The following is a 25,771-nucleotide window of genomic DNA, read 5'->3' as shown; positions in this document are numbered from 1 at the left end:
TGAATGTGAAAATTATTATGGCAGTGAATGCTAAATTTCCAGGCAGCATCCATGATGCTCACATCCTGCGTGAGAGCGCTGTATCTGACATGTTTACCAGTCAGCCACAAGGTCAATGCTGGATGCTTGGTGACAAAGGATATGGGCTCGCCACCTGGCTGATGACCCCTCTGTGTGACACCCACACTGAAGCCGAGAGGCGATACAATGAGAGCCACAGATCCATTTGCAATATCCTCGAGAAAACCATTGGAGTGCTTAAGCAACGCTTTGGATGCCTGGACCACTCAGGAGGCGAGCTCCAATACCACCCTGAGCAGGTATCTCAATTCATGGTGGTGTGCTCCATTCTGCACAACTTGGCTATCAGGAGGGAACAAGAATTGCCAGAAGGGTCTGACGGTCCATTCAGGAGAGAGAGAGAGGAGGACGAGGAGGTGGACGCTGACCTCGAGCCAGACAATCAGGCTGGTGATGAAACCATGCTCCTGCCCCCCTCTAGACCACAGGAAAGGGCCCGTGGTGGCTACATAGCTGCAAGACTCTTATGTCAGCAGCTCAGAAATGAGCGTTTTGCTTGAAAGAACCTTGGTGGTATTTACAAAGCTGCAACACTGCTGGTTGTGCAGGTCATACATCAATGGTGTGCATCACCTTGGTGACAGTTAAAGTTTAGGTTGATTCAAGTTAAGTGTAATTATACCCTTTCATGTTAAGGAATCACCAATGTGTAACGGTGCAGCCATCTGAAACAATGCACAACAAGATTCTGTTAAATAAAAAAACATTTAAGGCGACCATTTGTCGGAAATCATAAGTATATCTGTAAAAAAACACCCCACCCCTACCCACGCTCCACCCCATAACAAATTTATCACATTTACATCATTACAATGGCCCCCATTTCCCACAAAACAGAACACAAATGCAAACCAACAAGGTAGCCCCCTCGACCCTACCTACCACCAAAATAGCAGCAGCAACCTAAAAATATGCCCCAGACAACACCTGTGGCCATGCACCTAACTTTCCTTCCACCCCCCCCACTTCTCCTCCTCACCTTCCCCTTCCCCTGCTGATTCCAAGCCGCCTGGCCGAGGCACTCCTCAGGCGATGCTTCATTGTGGGAGATGATGGCAGAATCGCTGCTTGGACGGATACGGGAGAGGACGTTCCCGAGGTGGGAATGTGCTCCTAGCTGTAAATGGTTTCCGTTCGGTGTTTTTGACGCACTGTTACAATAGTTCTAGACCTGGGAGTGATGACTGTACTGAACAGAAGAATGAGTCACGGATAAATACCTCGGTCTCAACCGTCAATACTTTATTAAAGCTACCTCAACACAGCAAAGCTGCGAGTAAGTACAGGGACGATGTAGTACAATCTAATACCCTGGTGTGTCTAAACCACACCTATCTCGAAGTACCCAACGTCTAAACCCTTTGCTTGGATCCAAAGTGTACCCCCGAATCTGTACCGACCGGCTGGGTGTACCCCTATGGTCCTTGCAGCAAAACCTCCCCACTAAAACCCTTCTAAGGCTTGGTTGGGAGAACACACGACACCTCCTCACACAGTGGCTGCGATCTTAAAGATGCGTGGGCAGGGATGATGCTCACTGATTCATTGGCTTACTCGCTGCTTCTCCTGGTGAAAACGTGTCTCTTCTGGTTCCTTACTGTCTATAGTTTCTTCTCTCTGTCCCAGATAGACTGCTCAGTCCTTGTAGAGGTGAAGCAAGTGAGAGCAAAGAGAGAGAGAGAGAGCTATGGCCATGTAGCCACCTTTTATATCCAAAGTCTGTTTGCCTTTTCTGGCCAAATAAAGTTTTTCCTTGTTTCAAGGATCCTGTTTGTTTGCTTCTTCTGGGCCAATAAAGGTTTCCTTGTTTCGAGGCTTCTGTCTGAGTGACCCATGTGTATTCTAGTGATGGCCGGTGATGGGGTTTCGCTTTCAACCGGTCTGGGGCTTAATGGCTTTCTATTGTTCTCGTTTCCTGCCTCTCGGAATTATCTCATTCCAGGTAATGGCTTGATCACTGACCAGTTCACATTGTTTAACATGGACCCTCCATCTTTGCCCATCACCTGTGATGAGTTGCCTTCTCCTGGACATTGTAACTTCCCAGACCACCCCCGCCCATCAAATGTGGATTTCGAGTACAACATGGAGAAGTACCTGGGCTCTTCCCACAACAGGCTACCAGTTTTTTTTCTGCAGTGAGAAATATTAAAACGCAATGTCCAGATATCAAACAATCCTTGGGGAGCCGATGCTTACAGAGCCAGAAGTAAGATCTTCCTCCTAGCTCTCATGTGTCATTGGCAATGGAGGTGCAGCACCTTGGGAGCGCTCTGCCACCAGTGTTCCTGGCTAACAGCTCCAGGGCCTCCTCCATCCCTTCCATGTTATATATATTTTGGACAAAAACTCGATGCCAACTACGTTCTTGGTGCTTAGTAGGCTTTTTGCTGCTGATGAATCTCCCTCCTGCCTCCCACAACAGCCAAACAAGCACACACCACACCCACACACGCTTTCAGTCCCTCTCTGCTCCCTCCCTCTCTGTCTCCTCTTCTGCGCATGTAACGATGACCCTTGACCTCTTGAATCATGGGAAACGAGCATTGCCATGCTGTTGCTAACGACGGCGACACTTTATGGCAGAAGGTCAGAGAGATTTAATCTTAACGTCCATTTAGGATCGCTCGCGGTAACACCCATTTTTAAAAATGGAAACTAGTGGTTTTGAAAATGGCCGATAATCTGGCGATCTGAAAACCCATATTTACCACCCACACTGGAAATAACACCCATTTTTGGATCATCTGCACAAAAATGGAAAATCTAGCCCATAGTCTTAGAATAAGGGGGCGCCCATTTAAAACTGAGATGAGGTGAAATTTCTTCTCTCAGTGGGTTGTAAATCTATGGAATTCTCTGCCCCAGAGAGCTGTGGAGACTGGGTCACTGAATATATTTAAGTCGGAGACAGACAGATTTTTGAGTGACAAGGGAGTAAAGGGTTATGGCGAGCGGGCAGGGAAGTGGAGCTGAGACCATGATTAGATCAGCCATAATCTTATTGAATGGCGGAGCAGGCTTGAGGGGCCAAATGGCCTATTACTGCTCCTATTTTTTATGTTCTTACATTTCATGAGGCCAGAAGCTCAACATGCACATGGAAAATAATCATCACACAGAAGCACCCTTGTTGCTTCCCTTTGGCCAAACCCCATCTCAGCTCAGCAAAATTGACTTTACTCCAATTGAGAACTTTTATTCGTGGTCTCCCTTTGTCCTTTTACATAACTATCCTAAATCTTACTGAATTACTAGCACCAAAGTGCTCTCCTGCTGATACCTGCCCCTCTTCATTACCCCAAACCAAGTCCAGAACCGCCCCCTACCTTGTTGGGCTTGTTACATACTGGCTAAAGTAGTTCTCCTGAATGTGTTTTAGGAATTCTGCACCCTCTGTACCATTCACACTACCCTTTTTAGAGTTAATATCAGGATAGTTGAAATTCCCCACTCTTAGAGCTCTATAGTTTTTGCACTTCGCAGCAATTTGCCCATATATTTGTTCTTCTATCTCCCTCTGACTGCTTGGGGGTCTATAGTACACTCCTAGTACTGTGATCGCCCCTTTTTTGTTCTTTAATTCAACCCAAATGGCCTCGTTTGATGACCCCTCTAACATATCATCCCTTTTTACAGCTGTAATTGTTTCTTTAATCAATACTGCAGCCCGCCCTCCTTTTTTACCCCCCCTCTCTATCCTGTCTGAAAACCCTGTAACCAGGAATTTTGAGCTGCTATACCTGCCCTTCTTTCAGCCATATCTCAGTAATAGCAAAATATCGTACTCCCAAGTGTCAATCTGTGCTCTCACCTCATCTGCCTTATTTCCTATGAGACCTAAAGAAACAAAAGATGGGTCTAGAGGAGGTGTAAATGGGAATGGCAGAATCATTACCAATAGTCTTCCACCCTACTTCCTGCAAGGACTCTATTTCATTCTCCCAGTTTCTCGGTTTCTGTTGCATCTGCTCTGATGCAGCTTCCATATCGATGCTTCCAATATGTCTTCCTTTTCCCTCAACCGAGGATACCCCTCCACCGTGGTTGGCAGGGCCTTGACCGTGTCCGTCCCATTTCCCACTCTTCTGCTCTCACCCTTTCCCTTCCCTCCCAGATCCATAAATGGGTTCCCTCTGTCCTCACTTTCCACCATACCAGCCTCCACATTCAACGGATTATCCTCCGCCATTTCCACCACCTCCAGCGTGGTCTCAGTACCAAACATATCTTCCCATTCCCCCACCCTTTCAGCATTCTGAAGGGACTGTTTCCTCCACGACACCCTGGTCCACTCCTCAATCACCCCCACCCCTTCCCACGGCAGCTTTTCGTGCAAGCGTATGAAATGCAACACCTGCCTTTTTACCTCCTCCCTTCCCATTGTCCATGGTCCCAAACACTCCTTCCAGATGAAACAGCAATTTACTTGTACTTCTTTCAATTTAGTATACTATATTCACTGCTCACGATGTGGTCTCCTCTACATTGGGGAGACCAAACGCAGATTGGGTGACTGCCTTGCGGAACATCTCCGTTCAGTCTACAAGCGTGACTCTGAGCTTCTGGTCGCCTGTCATTTTAATTTTATGCCCCACTCCCACTCTGACCTCGGCTTCCTACACTGTTCCAACGAAGCTCAATATAAGCTCGAGGAACAGTACCTCATCTTTCGATTAGGTACTTTGCAGCCTTCTGGACTCATCGAGTTCAACAAGTTCAGTTCATAACCACTGCCCCCATTCTTTCAGACAGCAAATGTTAGTAATAATTCCGCTATTCCCTTTGACACTTCCTCTAGACCAATCTTTTGTTTCTTTACCTGTTCCATTACCATCCCTTTTGTCATTTCATCTCTCCTGCCTTCCACCCTATGACAGACCTTCCCTTTTATTATTTCCTCCCCACCTCACTTTCCCTGCCTCTGTACTTGCTTAAAACCTGTTACATCTCCAACATTTTCCAGTTCTAATGAAAGGTCATTGACCCGAAACGTTAACTCTCTTTCTCTCTCCACAGATGCTATCTGACCTGCTGAGTATTTCCAGCATTTCGGTTTTTATTTCAGATTTTCAGCATCTGCAGTGTTTTACTTTTGTAGTATTATTCAGTTTAAGCTTGTTGTTTTTAAGACATGCATTGATCCTTTAAAGGTGTTTCCCTCATCCTTCATTGAATTGTTTCTGAACAACCTTCTTCAATCCCTTTGACTTTGTTATTTTGATGATGGCTGGGATATGGGGTTTGAAACTTAATCAGAAGACCAAGGTTGTGCACCTGTGCTCAAATGGCATTTCCTGCCTTGGGACACCAGACTATTTGCAACAATCCTACCAGCTCACTTCAACACATCAATTTGGCCCAGAATTTCCCCAGAGCTGCTCCTGTTCCACTGCTGCAACTTTGCCAGAATTTCGGTGGAAATCTCATTGACCCGCATAAATTGAGTTTCTGCTGCACTCGCAACGAAGCTTCAGTGGCATAAAGCGTGAGGAAATTCAGGCCTCCAATATTTCTGTCTTTAAAATACAGACGGAAGTAAATCTTCATGCCCTGGTCCAATTATTAGACACACTCTATCTCCGCTTCACCAGGTGTCTACTTGTCCTGGGAAGTCCTCAAAGCTGCTCCCGCTCTGCCACTGGAACTTCATTGGAAGTGTGGCAGGAGCTTCATCTACGCACATAAATGGGGCTTCTGCCAAACTTCCGACGATGTTACTGTGGCAGGGCGGAAGCAGATCCAAAGAAATTTCCAGCTTTGGTCTTGAATTCCCATCGGCAATTCAACAGTCGATCAACAAGCAAGATTATGAAAGAGGAACAGAGGAAGGAACAGGATTTGGCTTTCAGCCCCTCGAGCCTGTTGCGCCATTCAATTAGATCATGGCTGATCTCTATCTTAACTGCGTCTACCCTGCCTTGGTCCCGTAACCGGTTACATTATTACAGAAATTTACATTATGGTTTGTACGGATAGGATTAACAGGCAACATTATGGCTCATTGCATTATTCAGTCAGTTCAAAATACTTTATTTACACATTTCTAATACATTCAATATTTCAAGAGGCTGGCCATCATACAGCTGTGCATAAATTCTTATGTCATTATTCTGAAATAAAAGCACCAGAAATTAAAAACGTGAACATTCGGTACATTCTGCAGCTTTATTAAACCCGATTCTTTGTCTGTGAAAATCTGGATGCTTGTCCATTTGGAGGTAAAGTACAAATCAGATGGGGGCGTGGAGGGAGGGAAAAGAAACTTCCATTGGCGTACAGTAATTAAATCAATTTAAAATAAAGCTTTGAAAAAATTGAAGCTCTGTAACAGCACTGGTAAATCCACCAGCTTTTAATCTACAATTCTGCTTTTAACAATGGAATCAATAAATAGATTTACAGTAAAGCGTAAAGAGAAACAAATGTAAATAATTGTCAATGCTAATGTGCTGATCAGTAACATAGTATTTTGAGTTTGCTCTATTCTTGAATTAAACCTTACAATAATTAAACAAATCCTGTTGTTAATATTCAGTGGGTTCAAATGATTTATTAATTACATGGGATTACATAGGATATACTGTACGATACAGAAACCAGTCCAAGTTGGTGATAATACTCCACTCAAGCTTCCTCCTGTCTTTAGTCATCTAAATCTATCTGCATAACCCTCTATTCCCTTCTCCCTCATATACTTGTCTGGTGCATCTGTACTATTCACTGCAACCACTCCCTGTAGTACCAAGTTTCACATTCTCACCACTCTTTGGGTAAAGAATTTTCTTTTGAATTCCCTATTGGATTTCTTGGTGACTATCTTATATTGATAGCCTCTAGTTATGCTCTTCCCCACAAGTGGAAACATTCTTTCTGTATCCCCTTTATCAAAACCTTTCATAATCTTAAAGACATCTATTAGGTCACCCATCAGCTTTTTTATCCCCCAAGAGAAAAGAGACCCAGCCTGATATGTGTGTCCTCGCATTTCTGTTATCATCAGCAGGTGTATGATTGTATAGTACTTATGGTACTGGAGTAGTAACCCAGAAATTGTGAATTTAGAATCTCACCATGATAAGTTGTGAAATTAACTTCAATAAGCATTGGACTGACACCATAAAAAAGTAGCCCACACCACCTGATGAATGCCCACTTTTGAGCTGCTGGATCTGTTCCTTTTCTGCCCCAATTAGTGCACACAACATGATGGAGAGTGAGAAAACGGGACTTGGTCTCCACAAGGACTGCGTCTGGTTACTGCGACCAATGCTGCCATGGACAGATGCATCTGTGACAGGGAAATTGGTGGAGATGAGTCAAGGAGGTTATTCCCTTGTGTTGGTTCTCTCATCACCTGCCCCAACCACAGTCTGACAGCTATGTCCTTCAGCACTCAGTCAGCTCAGTCAATGGTGGTACTAACTGATCGACTCTTGGTGATGGACATTGAAGTTCCCCACCCATAGTACATTCAATGCCCGTGATACCCTCAATGCTTCCTCCAAGTTATGTTCAACATGGTGGAGAAAGGTGATGATGAGCAGGCGGTTTCCTTGGCCATGACTGATCTGAAGCCAACAGATTTGATAATAGTCAATGTTTAGGACTACTAGGGCCACTCACTCCCAACTGTGCCGCACCTCTGATGGGTCTGTCCTGCAGGTGGAAGGAATCTAGGATGTTGGCTGATGGGTCTGATTCTGTGAGTATGACTATGTTAGGTTGTTGCTCAACTAGTCTGTGGGACAGTTCTCCCAGCTTTGGCACCAATCTCCATATGTTAGCGAGGAGGACTTTGCAGGGTGACTGGCCTGGGTGTGCCTTCATCATGTCCTGATTCGATGCCTAGGTTGCAACCGACTGGTCCATCCAGTATTATTCTTGTTTTCCTTTGTACCAGTTTGGTACAATTGAGTGGCTTGCTAGGTCACTTCAGAGGGCAGTTAAGAGTCAATCATGTTGGTGTGGAACTGGCGACATATCTGGGCCAGACCGGGTAAGGAAAACAAATCTCCTTCCCTAAAGTACATTCGTGAACCAGTTAGGTTTTATTACGACAATCTGATAACTTCATGGTCACATGTTTACTGACACCAGCTTTTTATTGCCAGATTTTAAAAAATGAATTCAAATTCTCAAACGGCCATGGATTTGAATTTAGAGTTTAAAGGGTTAAATTATGAGGGCAGATTGCATAAACTTGGCTTGTATTCCCTTGAGTTTAGGAGGTTGAGAGGTGATCAAATCACGATGTTTAAAATGATAAAGGAGTTTGATAGGATAGATACAGAGAAACTAATTCCTCGATTGGGGGAATCCAGAATAAGGGGGCAGAATTTTAAAATTAGAGCCAGGCCATTTAGGAGCAAAATCAGATAATATTTTTTCACACAAAGGGTTATGGAAATCTGGAATTCACTCCCCCAAAAGGCTATGAAAGCTGAGTCAATTCACATTTAAAAGACTGAGACTGATAAATTTTTGTTGGGTAAGTGTATCAAGGGATCTGGAGCGAAGGCAGGTAAATGGAGTTGAGGTACAGGTCAGCATTGATCTAGCTGAATGGTGGAGTGGGCTCAAGGGGCTGAATGGACTATAGCTGTTCCTATGTTTACTAGATGATGTTGTCTCTAGACCAGACCTCTGGATTACTGATAAGGCATATGAATACATGCTATCCTTGAAGCTGCTATGATTCCCTTATTTGAAATGACGTGTCCAGATGCTCATTACAGATGCTCATAATGATTCTGGTTTGGTTTGCTGGAACATCTGGTCAGCGACAATATACCAAGGCTCAAGATGCCACATGAATTCTAATAGATCTGATATGTTGAAGGTCTGCTTTTGGTGCCTAGGTGGATCGGGTTTGGGGGTGGGGGGGAAGCCCTCCAATATTTGCTTGGGTATCTCATATCATTGTCATGTTCTGCAAAGGCATTCTGGCTCTGGCTACTTTTTGCCCAAGGTACAGGCATTTGAGAGGGCTGATGGGAGGACATAAACATGGCACTGTCCTGAGAGACAACATCATCATGTGCCTGTTCACTAGTGCTGGGCTGTGGTTCTGCATGAGCGCTGATCATCAGGAAAGCAGACTGAATGGTACCAATCAGATTGTTGAAGATGGGCCTGTATTCCAGCCCCAATCATTTGAAGGGTAAAAGAGTCAGCCCTCTCCAATCTAACACCCACGATGTTTATGGCAGCTGTTGCAGCCTTCATGCCAGAATCTCTAAATATCCTTAGTTCTTTCTTTGGGTGGATGTGGGGGGGGAAGGGGGGTTGGAGAAGGTGGGTTGGTGTGGGGACGCTCTGCTGCAGATTGCTCTGAAGCTGCCATACTCGCCAGGGTTGACTACATGGCTGAACGTACACAGATCATGGTGCTGCAAACAGCCATAGATAGTGGACTGAGCCACCATGTGCAGCACATCATTGGACACCAATGGTGCCTGTAGTCGGTTGCCTCGAGACTAGCCAGGGATGACTCTCCCCACCCATTTTTAACTGCCTCTCGCCAGCATCTCCTCACTGGAGACACAGAAGCCTCCTCAGTTAAAGAAGCTCAATGCGGGAATGGAGTAGGGCCGGAGCTAAAGATCATTTGAATCTAGAGTTGGAGTGAGGGCAAGAGAGAATAGTACCTTACACTGAAGTATCTTCAACATTTACCTTCTCCTTTAAACATATCACCATGATTACTGAAATGGTTTATCTTCTGGTCTTTCCCCAGACTTAGGAACTGAAGAACAGTTCGAAGGTTTGCTTAAGACAAAAAGAAATCCCAACTTGTTTCCCAATGGTTCAATATAATTTGCATCCAGCTTATTAAAATGGTCAAGATTTTTCCAACTTCTTCATTGGTCTTTCCTTAAAGCGGTTGATGTAAAATGAAACTTCAAATCCTTTCAGGAAAAAATAAAACAGTTATAAGCTTATTATTTACAACCTCTACAGTGTACTGTGCCACAGTAAAACTTTCATACTGTCAGTCCATATTAGGAATAGGGACTCCAAAATACTAAATCACACTGATTCATACCCCATCTGAAATCTGATGTGGTAAAACATATTCAACTTGACTGAACTCAGTTTGACCTCCATCCTCAACCATAGGTAGTATGAAGCCGACATACAGCAGCAACCATTTTGAGAGAAGTTACAAAATGTAATGGTCCAGAAATTCCAGCCTCCCCGGGTCCGTACGAAGTGTCTACGGACCCGGGAAAGCATCGCAAAAGCCGGTTTTCAGCGCACAATGTGCATGCACTGAAAACTGGCTTTTCCGAGCTTGACAGATCATCCGCATATCGGGAGAGAGGACATTTGCAAGGGCAAGATTGCGGTATTTACCCATATCTTGCCCAGCAAATGTCCTCAAAATTCGTGCGCCTGATAAAAGCAGGCACAAAGCCAACTTTTACAGGCGGAAGAGTCTTAAAACACACTTAAAATATAAAAAATCAAATTAAAAATACACATTTTATTTTTAAAAATCCTGCCCACTATATTAAATATATTTTAAACCATAATTAAAAAAACTTTTTAAAAACTCGGAAAAAAATGTTCTCCAAGATATTTATTAACTTCAATTTCAATTAATTTTAATTATGTGAGATGTTTTTTTAATTTTTAATTTGGTGTTATTATGTTTGTTTTTTTTTTCTCAATTAATAGCAATGAGAAATCGTAGATACGGAGTTCCCATTGCTATTAATTGAGAATACTGTACCTGATTGGTTGAGCAGTCACACATGACTGCAGCTTCTGCATGGGAACCTGGAGGACAGGAGCATGCTTCACAACGCGGGAAGAGAAGGCCTCCCCAATGGAATCTGGAACGCCTCCGGGACCACCAGGTACTTTCTTAAAAATTCTTCGTTCGGAGGCAATTGCCCGCGGGAAGCCTCCGACCGGAATTTCACGGCCAATAGCTATTCCTAAAAAAGGAAATATGAGGTGCAAGGAGTGAATATGAGAATAGATTGGCAGCTAACAAAAAGAGAATCCAAAAGTCTTCCATAGACATATAAATAGTAAATGGGTACTAAGAGGTGGGGTGGGGCCGATTAGAGACCAAAAATGAGACCTACACATGGAGGCAGAGGGCATGGCTGAGGTACTAAATTAATACTTTGCATCTGTCTTCACCAAGGAAGAAGATACTGCCCAAGTCATAGGCAAAGAGATACTGGATGGGCTAATAATTGATAAGAGGAGGTACTAGAAAGACTGGCTGTCCTTAAAGTAGATAAGTCACCATGACCGGATGGGATGCATCCTGAGGGAAGTAAAGATGGAAATTGCGGAGGTACTGGCCATAACATTCCAATCCTCCTTAGATACGGGGGTGGTGCCAGAAGATTGGAGAATTGGAAATGTTACGCCCTTGTTCAAAAAAGTGTGTAATGATAAACCCAGCAACTACAGATCAGTCAGATTAACCTCGCTTGTGGGGAAGCTTTTAGAAACGATAATCAGGGACAAAATTGTCACTTGGACAAGTGTAGATTAATTAAGGAAAGCCAGCATAGATTTGTTAAAGGCAAATCGTGTTTAACTAACTTGATTGAGTTTTTTGATGAGGTAACAGAGATGGTTGATGAGGTGTACATGGATTTCCAAAAGGCATTCGACAAAGTGCCATATAATAGGCTTGCCAGCAAAAAAGAATAAAAGGGACAGTGGCAGCATGGATACAAAATTGGCTAAGTGACAGGAAACAGAGTAGTGGTGAATGGTTGTTTATCGGACTGGAGGAAGATATACAGTGGTGTTCTCCAGAGGTCAGTTCTAGGACCACTGCTTTTCGTGATATATATTAATGACTTGAACTTGGGTGTACAGGGCACAATTTCAAAATTTGCAGATGACACAAAACTTGGAAGTATAGTGATCAGTGAGGAGAGTAGTGATAGACTTCAAGAAGACAGGCAGGCTAGTGGAATGGGCAGACATGTGGTAGATAAAATTTAATGCAAAAAAGTGCAAAGTGATACATTCTGGTAGGAAGAACGAGGGGAGGCAATATAAACTAAAGGATACCATTCTAAAAGGGGTGCATGAGCAGAATCCTGGGGATATATGTGCACAAATCGTTGAAGGTGGCAGGGCAGGTTGAGAAAGCGATTAAATAAGCATACGGGATCATGTGCTTCATAAATAGAGGCATAGCGTACAAAAGCAAGGCAATTACTATTAACCTTTATAAAATTCTGGCTTTGCGGCTTTGCTGATTTCGGGGTGGTAATGACGGCGGGACCATTAAGTTTGCGCCTCAGACATCAAAATTGGGCAGCAGGACCCCGAGTGTGGAGCGGAGCACGAAGAGAGGCATTGTATACCTCTCTTAGGGTGCTAGGCCGGCTGAGAATGCAAAAATCCTGAGCTAAAGAGCCAGCCTGGGAGCGCTCCGAGAGAGGCCTGGGGAGAAAAAAAAACCCTGAAAAAAACCCACAAAAAATATTCCCAATACATAGCGCTTGCAAAAAAATTGCAAAAAAAATTAAAAGAAAAAGCAATCACACTTACCTGAGGTTTGACCGTCCGTTTTCGCAGGTGGTCCCAGGTCGGCGCACTGCAGACGGGACTCAAAAAGCGAGCCGGTGTCGCAAGCAGGGGTGTTGCACACCGGCTGAACTCTTCCGAGCGGTACTGCTCCACGCCCTGCAAAACAGGCCCAGAAAACCCCCGTGGGGCGCTGGAAGCTGACAGTCCACCCAGAAGAGCTCAGCGCCACCATTGCCGCCCTTCTGGAGCGTAAACAGAAACGCAAATCACTGGAAAATCTACCCCAATGTATCCAATTGTGGGCACCGCAATTTAAGAAGCATGTAAAGGCCTTAGAGAGGTTGCAGAAAAGATTTAAAAGAATGGTTTCAGGGATGAGGGAGATTGTCTGGCAAAGATGCGGTTGTTCTCATTAGAGAAGGTTGAGAGGAGATTTGATAGAGGTGTTTGATAGAGGTTTGGACAGAGTAGATAGAGAGAAACTGCTCCCATTGGCATAAGAACATAAGAACATAAGAATTAGGAACAGGAGTAGGCTATCTAGTCCCTCGAGCCTGCTCCGCCATTCGAAAAGATCATGGCTGATCTGGCCGTGGACTCAGCTCCACTTACCTGCCCACTCCCCATAACCCTTAATTCCCTTATTGGTTAAAAATCTATCTATCTGTGATTTGAATACATTCAATGAGCTAGCCTCAACTGCTTCCTTGGGCAGAGAATTCCACAAATTCACAACCCTTTGGGAGAAGAAATTCCTTCTCAACTTGGTTTTAAATTGGCTCCCCGGTATTTTGAGGCTGTGCCCCTTAGTTCTAGTCTCCCCGACTAGTGGAAACAACCTCTCTGCCTCTATCTTGTCTATCCCTTTCATTATTTTAAAATGTTTCTATAAGATCACCCCTCATCCTTCTGAACTCCAACGAGTAAAGACCCAGCCTACTCAATCTATCATCATAAGGTAACCCCCTCATCTCCGGAATCAGCCTGGTGAATTGTCTCTGTACCCCCTCCAAAGCCAGTATATCCTTCCTTAAGTAAGATGACCAAAACTGCACGCAGTACTCCAGGTGTGGCCTTACCAATACCCTATACAGTTGCAGCAGGACCTCCCTGCTTTTGTACTCCATCCCTCTCGCAATGAAGGCCAACATTACCTGCTGCACCTGCAAACTAACTTTTTGGGATTCATGCACAAGGACCCCCAGGTCCCTCTGCACCTCAGCATGTTATAATTTCTCCCCATTCAAATAATATTCCCTTTTACTGTTTTTTTTCCCCAAGGTGGATGACCTCACACTTTCCAACATTGTATTCCATCTGCCAAACTTTAGCCCATTTGCTTAACCTATCCAAATCTCTTTGCAGCCTCTCTGTGTCCTCTACACAACCCGCTTTCCCACTAATCTTTGTGTCATCTGCAAATTGTGTTACACTACACTCTGTTCTCTCTTCCAGGTTATCTATGTATATTGTAAACAGTTGTGGTCCCAGCACCGATCCCTGTGGCACACCACTAACCATCGATTTCCAGCCCGAAAAGGACCCATTGATCCCGACTCTCTGCTTTCTGTTGGCCAGCCAATTCTCGTTCCATGCTAATACATTTCCTCTGACTCCACGTACCTTTATCTTCTGCAGTAACCTTTTGTGTGGCACCTTATCGAAAGCCTTTTGGAAATCTAAATACACCACATCCTTCGATACACCTCTATCCACCATGCTCGTTATACTCAAAGAATTCCAGTAAATTAGTTAAACATGATTTCCCCTTCATGAATCCATGTTGCGTCTGCTTGATTGCACTATTCCTATCTAGATGTCCCACTATTTCTTCCTTAATGATAGCTTCAATCATTTTCCCCATTACAGATGTTAAACTAATCGGCCTATAGTTACCTGCCTTTTGTCTGCCCCCTTTTTTAAACGGAGATGTTACATTAGCTGCTTTCCAATCCGCTGGTACCTCCCCAGAGACCAGAGAATTTTGGTAGATTATAACGAATGCATCTGCTGTAACTTCCGCCATATCTTTTAATACCCTGGGATGCATTTCATCAGGACCAGGGGACTTGTCTACCTTGAGTCCCATTGGCCTGTCCAGCACTACCTCCCTAGTGATAGTGATTATCTCAATTTTTGGCATGGTTTTTGTGTCTTCCACTGTGAAGACCGAAGCAAAATAATTGTTTAAGGTCTCAGCCATTTCCACATTTCCCATTATTAAATCCCCCTTCTCATCTTCTAAGGGACCAAGGCAGAGTGGTTGAGAACCAGAAGACACTGATTTAAGGTGATTGGCAGAAGAACCAAAGACGATATGAGGAAAAACCTTTTTACGCAGTGAGTGGTTATGATTTTGAATGCACTGCTTGAAAAGGTGGTGGAGGGAGATTCAATCATGGCTTTCAAAAGGGAATTGATAAGTACCCGAAGGAAAAATAATTGCGGGGCCTATGGAGAAAGGGCGGGGGTATATGGGACTAGCTGAAGTGCTGGCAGGGGTTCAATGGTCTGATTGGCCTCCTTCTGTACTGTAACCATTCCATGACTTGCATATAGGCAATGGGCCCAACAGGAGTTCCAGGCGGGTGTCCAGGGTGACCTACAGGGACTGCTAAACAATATGATATGCGGCCCATAACCAGTGTGGAATGAGCACATCATACAAGATCCACCAGTGCCCATTTTGCGCCTGAAAAACGGGCACCTCGCAATTCAATTTCTAGGCCAGAATCTTTCAAAGAGTGGGAGTGGATTTCCCAGGGAGATCCTCCCAATCTTCTGCCGTAACACCCTTTGCCATTTTCCTGAGGTTTCGGTGGCTCTTCCGCCCGAGTTACGGTGGAGGAGCAGGAGAAAGCCGGAGAAAACAAAGATACGGTTATTAACTGGCGGTGGGCGTGATCCGAAATCCACTTGTGCAAAACCTTACTTTTTAAACACATGGGGCTGAATTCGCGGCCCCTACTGGTGCGTTCGAGGTGCGCACAAACCCGTATGGGCCCCGCAAGATCGGGGTTTAGGCATGCACTGCGCATGCGCCGTAACCCGGAACTTGCGATCTGTCAAGAATCCTCTTCACAGATCGTACGTATCCAACAGAAAGGAGCATTCGCTGCTGGAGAATTGGGCTATTTGCCCAACTTCTGCCCAGCAAATACCCGTGAAATTCTTACGCCTGGTAAAAGCAGTCGTAAGGCCTGCTTTTATCAGCGTAAGACTTTGAAAAGGACAAAAGAAAAATTATTTTCAATAATTTAAACATTTAAAAACCTGTAAAATAAGGTAAGTTTATTTTTAGAGCCTTTAAAATATGTTTTAAATAATTAATTACATGCCATTTTGATTTATTTTAAGTATGTGATTTAATTTTTTTTATTTTAAGTGCTTTTGTATTTTTGGGGGTATTCCCTATATACTTATGGTGATTCCGTACATACGGAACTCACCACAAGTATGAATGGAAATGCCCCTACTTTGATTGGTTGGGCCAGCCCATGTGTTCCCAGGGACGCTTGCGAAATACCTGAGCCCAGCCGAGATACGTGTAGAGGCCCAGGTCCACAAGTCTCTGAACCTCCTGGACGACCAGGTATGTTCGTAGATCTTTTTTCAGGTCGGAGGCATCTAACCGCAATTTCTGCACCATTACCTCACTGGTTAATGTTAGTAACTCAGGGAAAGAAAGCGAAACACATGGTACTGAAACCTTTTGGAATTAGTTTGCTTTGAATTGATACATTATTTAACGGTATTAGAAATGATTGGCCTGCAGTAAAAACTTGGCCTAACAAATAATTCTCAATGTTTTGACAGGATGGAACTGATCTAAAGAATGATGCTACTGGAATTGTTTGTGCTAACATGCAGTTTTTTTTTCCTATTTAAATGAAATCTTTCCCTTGGAAACTATCGCACTCCAGGAGAGAGCTGAGGCAGGTGACTAACTTGCTGCCAGGCCCCTGCTCATGTTGTTCGTGATCTGGCAGATTGAGGCTGAGTGAGTGTGTTTCAGGGTCACCAGTACTGTTGTCTTTGCTTCCGGTTCAAGGCTACCTGGCTTCCACCCAGTACCGTCCCAATGGCAGGAATGGAGATCACGGGGCAGAAATTCACATCGGATGGTATCGGATCAGATCGGCTGTCCGTTCGACACACCGCCTGATATTCAATCCCATTGACTGCAATGGAACTCAGTATTGGGCGGGGTGAATAAACGGCAGGTGATACGATAGTTCCCACATTACAACTCCAAAAAGTACTTCATTGGCTGTAAAGCGTTTCAAGACGTCCGATGGTCGTGAAAGGCGCTATATGAATGCAAGTCTTTCGTTCTTTCTTTAGTGCCTGTTTTGCGCTATTGGCCAAGACAAATTTCTACCCCATCCATGTTCACCACACCAGTAAAATTCCACAACTCTCAGGCTTCTGGTGCAGTTGTCCACCCTGGTACAGCAAATGTATTTTTTGTAGACTTTGTGAACAGATGGAGTCTCAGAATTTCTCTGTATATTACCTACCATAATTTAAAGAAAATTACACTTTCATCTTATTATATACTTTGACAATGAGATGTTATGGAAACTGTTTCAAAACAGGTTAGGTTAGGTGAGTGGGCAAATGCATGGCAGATGAAGTATAATGTGGATAAATGTGAGGTTATCCACTTTGATGGTAAAAACAGAGAGACAGACTATTATCTGAATGGTGACAGATTAGGAAAAGGGGAGGTGCAATGAGACCTGGGTGTCATGGTACATCAGTCATTGAAGGTTGGCATGCAGGTACAGCAGGCGGTGAAGAAAGCAAATGGCATGTTGGCCTTCATAGCGAGGGGATTTGAGTACAGGGGCAGGGAGGTGTTGCTACAGTTGTACAGGGCCTTGGTGAGGCCACACTTGGAGTATTGTGTACAGTTTTGGTCTCCTAACTTGAGGAAGGACATTCTTACTATTGAGGGAGTGCAGCGAAGGTTCACCAGACTGATGGGACTGGTGGGACTGACCTATCAAGAAAGACTGGATCAACTGGGCTTGTATCCACTGGAGTGCAGAAGAATGAGAGGGGACCTCATAGAAACGTTTAAAATTCTGACGGGGTTAGACAGGTTAGATGCAGGAAGATTGTTTCCAATGTTGGGGAAGTCCAGAACCAGGGGTCACAGTCTAAGGATAAGGGTAAGCCATTTAGGACCGAGATGAGGAGAAACTTCTTCACCCAGAGAGTGGTGAACCTGTGGAATTCTCTACCACAGAAAGTTGTTGAGGCCAATTCACTAAATATATTCAAGAGGGAGTTAGATGAAGTCCTTACTACTAGGGGGATCAAGGGGTATGGCGAGAAAGCAGGAATGGGGTACTGAAGTTGCATGTTCAGCCATGAACTCATTGAATGGCGGTGCAGGCTAGAAGGGCCAAATGGCCTACTCCTGCACCTATTTTCTATGTTTCTAAAACAATAATCGCGTCTTTGGCTACGTGTTTGCGCTTACTTGTGCCTGGGGTACAATAAATTATTATTAAATACTTACTTCAGTCTTTGTTTGAGGTGATTTCCTTTAAAAGAAATAAAACACAGATTAGTTCAATTACAATCTAAAATTGCATTGAAATAGAACGTTACTTTTTACCTGCTCTATTTTCTTGAAGTAATGACATTCTACAGGGACCGTCACAGACAGGACCAATCTCTGGTATCTCCGCCAAGCGACCATTACTCATGTTTGAACCTTGAGAGTTTTAGTAGGTATATTGAGGTAGCAGAGGGTGGTGCTGCCTCACAAACTGTACCTATACCAGCAAGAAAGCAACTACTTCAGGAAACATAAAGGAATAAAAAGTAGCGGGCATCACAGCCGAGCTTGATGTTGTCTTTGACACCCATCTATATTCACCCCCAGAAGGAGTCACCACATACGAAAGGGAACCCTGACAGATTTTCACCACCGTAACTCATCTCCTGCCATCTCCCTCGGCTGAGAACCAGTCGCTCAGTACTGGGACCTGGCACCTTCCTAGTCTGTTAGGCTCGGAGACTTCAAAAAGGAGTAGATTTTAATTATTCGGATGCCGAGTCAAAATAGAGTCGAGTGCAGCTCACTGGCTCTGGGTTGGAGCAATATCGGGCAACCCAGAAGCCGACTCAGCCAGGAAATTAATAGGTTGGTGGAAGGGGGGGTGGCAGAGGCTGGTGCGGCAGTGGCCTGCATTAATCTTGTGGAGCCCAGAGGATCATTCCTGGCCTCATTAAAGTAATTTTCTGCTGCACCACTAGGTTCTACTGAGCTGAGCTTCCACCGTGCACACTCTGTCCTATAGGTAGATACAATAATAATAACTTAATATGTATTTATATAGCGCCTTTAACGTCGTAAAACGTCCCAAGACGCTTCACAACAATGTTACAGACAAACAGATAAATTTGACACCAAGCCACAGAAGAAATTAAGGCAGATGATCAAAAGCTTGTTTAAATAGGTAGGTTTTAAGGAGCGTCTTAAAGGAGGAAAGAGAAGTAGAAAAGCGTAGAGGTTTGGGGAGGGAATTCCAGAGCTTAGGGCCCAGGCAGCTGAAGACACGTCCACCGATGGTTGAGCAGTTATAACGAGGGATGTTCAAGAGGCCAGAATTTGAGGAGCGCAGACATCTTGTGCGATTGTGAGGCAGAAAAAGGATGATAGAGAAAGGGAGGGACAAGTTCATGGAGTGATTTGTAAACAACGATGAGAATTTTGAAATCGAGGCGTTGTGTAACTGGGAGCCAATGTAGATCAGAAAGCACAGGGGTGATCTTGACGGTGCGGGTTAGTACATGGGGATTGGGTTCCTATGTCAACCATAGCACCCTGATTTGCATGGAATACTGAGGCTCCTGGTCACCTGGCTGGCCCCATTGGAAAACAGTGGCAGAACAGGAATGTGCTGGAAAGTCTGCCACCTCCATTTTAATTTCGCTACCGCCAGATGGAGGGAGTTTAAATCGCCCTCTTTATCTCAGCCTTTGGGATGATGGAACATTTAATTTCCAAAATTAAAACACGAATATTAAGTACTGATTGCTGCAGTAAATCAAGATGAACACGAACTCGTCTTTTCCTCCTCCTGCCCCCTTTCATCCATAGATCCAACCTTTCACACTTTACTTGCCGTACAAGCTAATTGCTTTCACACAATCAGCCTATGGGCTGGGCTATGGACTGTGCCATGACTGCTGTCAGTGTCTCTACACAAACTGGGGTCACTTTCAACAAGACATATGCCATCTAGTAGCTCCTTCAATAAATAGGAACATAGGACCAGGAGTAGGCCATTCAACCCCTCGAGCTTGTTCCGCCAATCAATGAGATCATGGCTGATCTGTATTTTAACTCCATCCACCGACTTAGTTCCATAACCTTTAATACCCTTGCCTAATAAAAATCTAGCAATCTCAGTTTTGAAATTTTCAATTGAACCCCAGCCTCAATGGTTATTTGGGGGAGAGAGTTCCAGATTTCCACTACCCTTTTATGATGAAATACATTTTGCCATCAGCCCTGAACAGCCTAGGTCTAATTTTAAGGTTAGTTTCCCCTTGTTCAGGACACTTCCCACCAGAGGAAATAGTTTCTTTCTATTTACCCTATCAAATCCTTTAATCATCTTAAGCACCTCAATTAGATCACCCCTTAAATACCCCAAGGGAATACAAGATTAGTCCATGCAATCTGTCATAATGTAATCCTTTTAGCTCATTCTGGTGAATCAGCGCTGCTCACCCCTCCTGAACAGAACGGAACACAGTACTGTAAATGGGGTCTAACCAGAGCTCTGTACAGCTGCAAGATAAATTCAAACTCTTTATATTCCAGCCCCTTTGAGATAAAGGCCAAAGTTCATTAGCCTTTTAAATTATTTTTTGCAACTATCCACAAGCTTTTAGTGATTTCTGTACTTGGACCCCTAAATCGCTCTGCTCGCTCACAGCTCCTAATTTCTTGCCAAATGAGGAAACATTTGCCAGCAATGGCAAAAGGATTGAACAATAGGCAGATCCAGAAGCGCAAACCCATAACCCATGGTTGGGATTCAATACTCCACGACATGCATCTTGCAACTGTTAACCTCTATTCTTCAGAATTAATTCCCTGACAAACCCAAAAACAACGCATTATAAACTGCTGTCCTACCTCAGTTTGGGTGTGATGCAAGGTGTTGTGGGATTTAATAAAGCAGGGATATGCAGATTTTGCCGTATCTGTAAAAAAGATCGCAGAGCAGATTTCAGCTTTGTCATGTGTCTGAAAAGTTCATTATTAAGAGTGGTACTGTAAGAAAGTGTACTTACGCAGCACAGCCGTAAATACCAGCATAGTGATGAGCAATGCAGCAACCACTCCTCCGAGAAACCACCTGTTCAACAATCAGTTAACTGAAGGTTAGTGTGCAAGCCACAACATTCCAGAACAAAGTCAAACTCCGAGGTGATCTCAAAATTTCCGTACCTGGCAAACACGGCGACACATAGGGAGAGGACCAAAATGATCAGGTGGAAAAAGAAATTCTTGACAGTCATAGAATCTGAAACAGAATCAATAAACTCCTTTAACCAATGGAGGCAGAACAGGGCGGGTCCATTTTTTTAAAAAAAAGCTTAATGAATATTGGGTGATATGAAAAAATATGCAACGAAGCAATTCATACTGCAGATCAAATTGTATTCCGCAAGTTGTTTAAATTTAAAAGTGGGATGCAGGTTTGGACCTGAAATTCCACATACATTGAGTTCTTGATCTCAGCCTTGTTGTCAAAGCACTGAGTGTGGAGATCAGGGGCAAAAGAGAAGACTTCTCGTGAAATCATAAACATAAAGTTTTTATTGTTTCTTATATTCGCAATTTCCAGCAATCTCCCGAATATCTTTGCTGTGTTACTCATACACAGTGAGGAGATTGCCTGCATATGCCATTTGTTACAAGACCGCAAGCATGTTGGTCATTTTCATACGTATAGCCTCGAGAGAAAACCACCTTCTTAATGACCAGAGGAAAGTTTTCCATCCAGTTGTATGCCAGTAAAAGAATTAAAAATAGCTGCATAAAATGACACCACAAGTTCCGGCCAGAATAGAGATGGTTGGGTAAGTCCCCTGTCAATCACTCCTCAAGACCACACACATGCCCTGCTGCAAGCAACTGATTTTACACATATAATTTTTATATTCTGTAACTTTCCTCCATTCACTGCATTTTGCTGGAGCAATAATCTTGCTACACTCAGGAGTTTGAGTAAATTAAAAGCACAAGTAACAGCCCAACTGCAACTCATTGGCTGACCGAATCAATATTTACTCCTTTTAACATTGTTTTATCTAGTATACAAGTCAGAAGAGAGGGTCCAAAAAGATCTCCCTACCAAAATTAAAGATTAATCCTCAGGCAACCCAGGATAAAACATTATACAGGCATAAAAACACATCAAAGATAAGAAAGAAGCTATCTGACTGACAGTTAAGACTCATCCAATCGGGTAACCAAGGGCTGGAGTTTATGAACCTTGGTGGGTCCGTGGCAAGCGATGTCGGTGGCAGGTTCCGGCCTCGCTGCTGGCTCCAGCCTGCTGTTCAAACTGATTTTCCCTGATTCGGCTTGTTATGCCCGCCCAGCACGTTTACCAGCCAATTGAAGGAAGAGGGCCTGATGATGTTATGATGAGACATCAGCCGGTTTCCTTAAAGGGACCATGTGCAAATTAATTTTGACAGTTGTGCTGTCAGTGTCCTACAGTATTGAGCTGCTGCAAACACTCATAAGCACGGCACAAAGGTGCATGGCTGCACCCAGGCTCTCCCATGATTCTCTCCATATGCTTACGGCACTTAGGGAGGTTCTCTTCCCTTTCAATGAGCAGAGAGACCTTCCCAGGACACCAACACAGTCTGGTTGCACATTGCACAAGAGGACATAAGAACAAAAGAAATATGAACAGGAGTAGGCCATACAGCCCCTCAACTCTGCTCCGCCATTCAATAAGATCATGGCTGATCTGATCATGGCCTCAGCTCTACTTCCCAGTCTGCCCCCCATAACCCCTTATCCCCTTATCGTTTAAGAAACTGTCTATTTCTGTTTTAAATGTATTCAATGTCCCAGCTTCAATGTTAACAGCTCTCTGAGGCAGCGAATTCCACAGATTTACAACCCTCTGAGAGAAGAAATCTCTTCTCATCTCTGTTTTAATGTGAGCAGTATTCAGAATAAGGTGGACGAATTAACTGCGCAGAGAGCAGTTAACAGATATGATGTAATTGGCATCACGGAGACATGGCTCCAGGGTGACCAAGGCTGGGAACTCAACAGCCAGGGGTATTCAACATTTAGGAAGGATAGACAGAAAGGAAAAGGAGGCAGGGTGGCATTGCTGGTTAAAAAGGAAATTAATGCAATAGTAAGAAAGGACATTAGCTTGGATGATGTGGAATCAGTATGGGTGGAGCTACGGAATACCAAGGGGCAGAAAACGCTAGTGGGAGTTGTGCACAGACCATCAAACAGTAGTAGTAAAGTTGGGGACAGCATCAAACAAGAAATTAGGGATGCATGCAATAAAGGTGCAGCAGTTATCATGGGTGACTTTAATCTACATATTGCTTGGGCTAACCAAACTGGTAGCAATGCAGTGGAGGAGGATTTCCTGGAGTGTACTAGGGATGGTTCTCTACAACAATATGTCGAGGAACCAACTAGGGAGCTGGCCATCCTAGACTGGGTGATGTGTAATGAGAAAGGACTAATTAGCAATCTTGTTGTGCGAGGCCCCTTGGGGAAAAGTGACCATAACATGGTAGAATTCTTTATTAAGATGGAGAGTGATACAGTTAATTCAGAAACTAGGGTCCTAAACTTAAGGAAAGGTAACTTTGATAGTTTGAGGCGTGAATTGGCTAGAATAGACTGGCAAATGATACTTAAAGGGTTTACGGTGGGTAGGCAATAGCAAACATTTAAAGATCACATGGATGAACTTCAGCAATTGTACATCACTGTCTGGAGTAAAAATAAAATGGGGAAGGTGGCTCAACCGTGGCTAACAAGGGAAATTAAGGATAGTGTTAAAGCCAAGGAAGAGGCATATAAATTGGCCAGAAAAAGCAACAAACCTGAGGACTGGGAAAAATTTAGAATTTAGCAGAGAAGGCCACAGGGTTTAATTAAGAGGGGGAAAATAGAGTATGAGAAGAAGTTTGCCGGGAACATAAAAATTGACTGCAAAAGCTTCTATAGATATGTGAAGAGAAAAAGATTAGTGAAGACAAATGTAGGTCCCTTGCAGTCGGATTCAGGTGAATTTATAATGGGGAACAAAGAAATGGCAGACCAATTGAACAAATATTTTGGTTCTGTCTTCATGAAGGAAGACACAAATACCTTCCGGAAGTACTAGGGGACCGAGGGTCTAATGAGAAGGAGGAACTGAAGGATATCCTTATTAGGCGGGAAATTGTGTTAGGGAAATTGATGGGATTGAAGGCCGATAAATCCCCGGGGCCTGATAGTCTGCATCCCAGAGTACTCAAGGAAGTGGCCCGAGAAATAGTGGATGCATTGATGATCATTTTCCAACTGTCTATCGACTCTGGATCAGTTCCTATGGACTGGAGGGTAGCTAATGTAACACCACTTTTTAAGAAGGGAGGGAGAGAGAAAGCGGGTAATTATAGACCGGTTAGCCTGACATCAGTAGTGGAGAAAATGTTGGAATCAATTATTAAGGATGAAATAGCAGCGCATTTGGAAAGCAGTAACGGGATCAGTCCAAGTCAGCATGGATTTATGAAAGGGAAATCATGCTTGACGAATCTTCTTGAATTTTTTGAGGATGTAACTAGTAGAGTGGACAAGGGAGAACCAGTGGATGTGGTGTATTTAGACTTCCAAAAGGCTTTTGACAAGGTCTCACACAAGAGATTGGTGTGCAAAATCAAAGCACATGGTATTGGGGGTAATATACTGACGTGGATAGAGAACTGATTGGCAGACAGGAAGCAGAGAGTCGGGATAAACGGGTCCTTTTTAAAATGGCAGGCAGTGACTAGTGGAGTGCCGCAGGGCTCATTGCTGGGACCCCAGCTATTTACAATATACATTAATGATTTGGATGAAGGAATTGAGTGTAATATCTCCAAGTTTGCAGATGACACTAAACTGGGTGGTGGTGTGAACTGCGAGAGGGACGCTAGGAGGCTGCAGGGTGACTTGGACAGGTTAGGTGAGTGGGCAGATGTATGGCAGATGCAGTATAATGTGGATAAATGTGAGGTTATCCACTTTGGGGGCAAAAACACGAAGACAAAATTTTATCTGAATGGCGGCAGATTAGGAAAAGGGGAGGTGCAACGAGACCTGGGTGCCATGGTTCATCAGTCATTGAAAGTTGGCATACAGGTACAGCGGGCAGTGAGGAAGGCAAATGGTATGTTGGCCTTCATAGCTAGGAGATTTGAGTATAGGAGCAGGGATGTCTTACTGCAGTTGTACAGGGCCTGTGTTCAGTTTTGGTCTCCAAATCTGAGGAAGGATGTTCTTGCTATTGAGGGAGTGCAGCGAAGGTTCACCAGACTGATTCCCGGGATGGCAGGACTGACATATGAGGAGAGACTGGATCAACTGGGCCTTTATATATTGGCGTTCAGAAGGATGAGAGGGGATCTCATAGAAACATATAAGATTCTAATGGAACGGGACAGGTTAGATGCGGGTAGAATGTTCCCGATGTTGGGGAAGTCCAGAACCAGGGGACACAGTCTTAGGATAAGGGGTAGACCATTTAGGACTGAGATGAGGAGAAACTTCTTCACTCAGAGAGTTGTTAACCTGTGGAATTCCCTGCCGCAGAGAGTTGTTGATGCCAGTTCATTGGATATATTCAAGAGGGAGTTAGATATGGCCTTTGCGGCTAAGGGGATCAAGGGGTATGGAGAGAAAGCAGGAAAGGGGTACTGAGGGAATGATCAGCCATGATCTTATTGAATGGTGGTGCAGGCTCGAAGGGCTGAATGGCCTACTCCTGCACCTATTATCTATGTTCCTATGTTGAATGGGCTTCCCTCTAGTTCTAGTCTCCCCCATCAGTGGAAACATTCTCTGTGTATCCACCTTGTCATGCCCCCTCATAATCAAATACGTTTCGATAAGATT

General features: G+C 44.0%; 1 protein-coding gene across 5 annotated transcripts in view; it reads right to left on the bottom strand.

Moving 5' to 3' along the window:
• Positions 1 to 6,093: 6,093 nt before the first annotated feature.
• Positions 6,094 to 25,771, bottom strand: part of tmem71 (transmembrane protein 71) — a 72,601-nt gene continuing 52,923 nt past the window's right edge. For 2 of the 5 annotated variants that reach the window (XM_070894618.1, XM_070894610.1), the window contains 5 exons: positions 21,080 to 21,155; positions 20,923 to 20,987; positions 20,765 to 20,832; positions 18,128 to 18,152; positions 6,094 to 9,992 (listed from right to left, as the gene is read on the bottom strand). In XM_070894618.1, the coding sequence (XP_070750719.1) occupies positions 18,129 to 18,152; positions 20,765 to 20,832; positions 20,923 to 20,987; positions 21,080 to 21,155 (233 nt within the window). In that variant the 3' untranslated portion in view covers positions 6,094 to 9,992; position 18,128. Of the gene's footprint in view, positions 9,993 to 10,819; positions 11,028 to 12,618; positions 12,840 to 18,127; positions 18,153 to 20,764; positions 20,833 to 20,922; positions 20,988 to 21,079; positions 21,156 to 25,771 lie in introns of those variants that run through there. The other 3 variants (XR_011595940.1, XR_011595942.1, XM_070894631.1) reach the window with 3 other exon arrangements.

The sequence above is a fragment of the Pristiophorus japonicus genome, chromosome 1 (genome assembly GCF_044704955.1).
Source record: "Pristiophorus japonicus isolate sPriJap1 chromosome 1, sPriJap1.hap1, whole genome shotgun sequence".
Taxonomy (NCBI): Eukaryota; Metazoa; Chordata; class Chondrichthyes; family Pristiophoridae; genus Pristiophorus; species Pristiophorus japonicus.
This window is presented reverse-complemented; position numbering and strand designations above follow the sequence as displayed.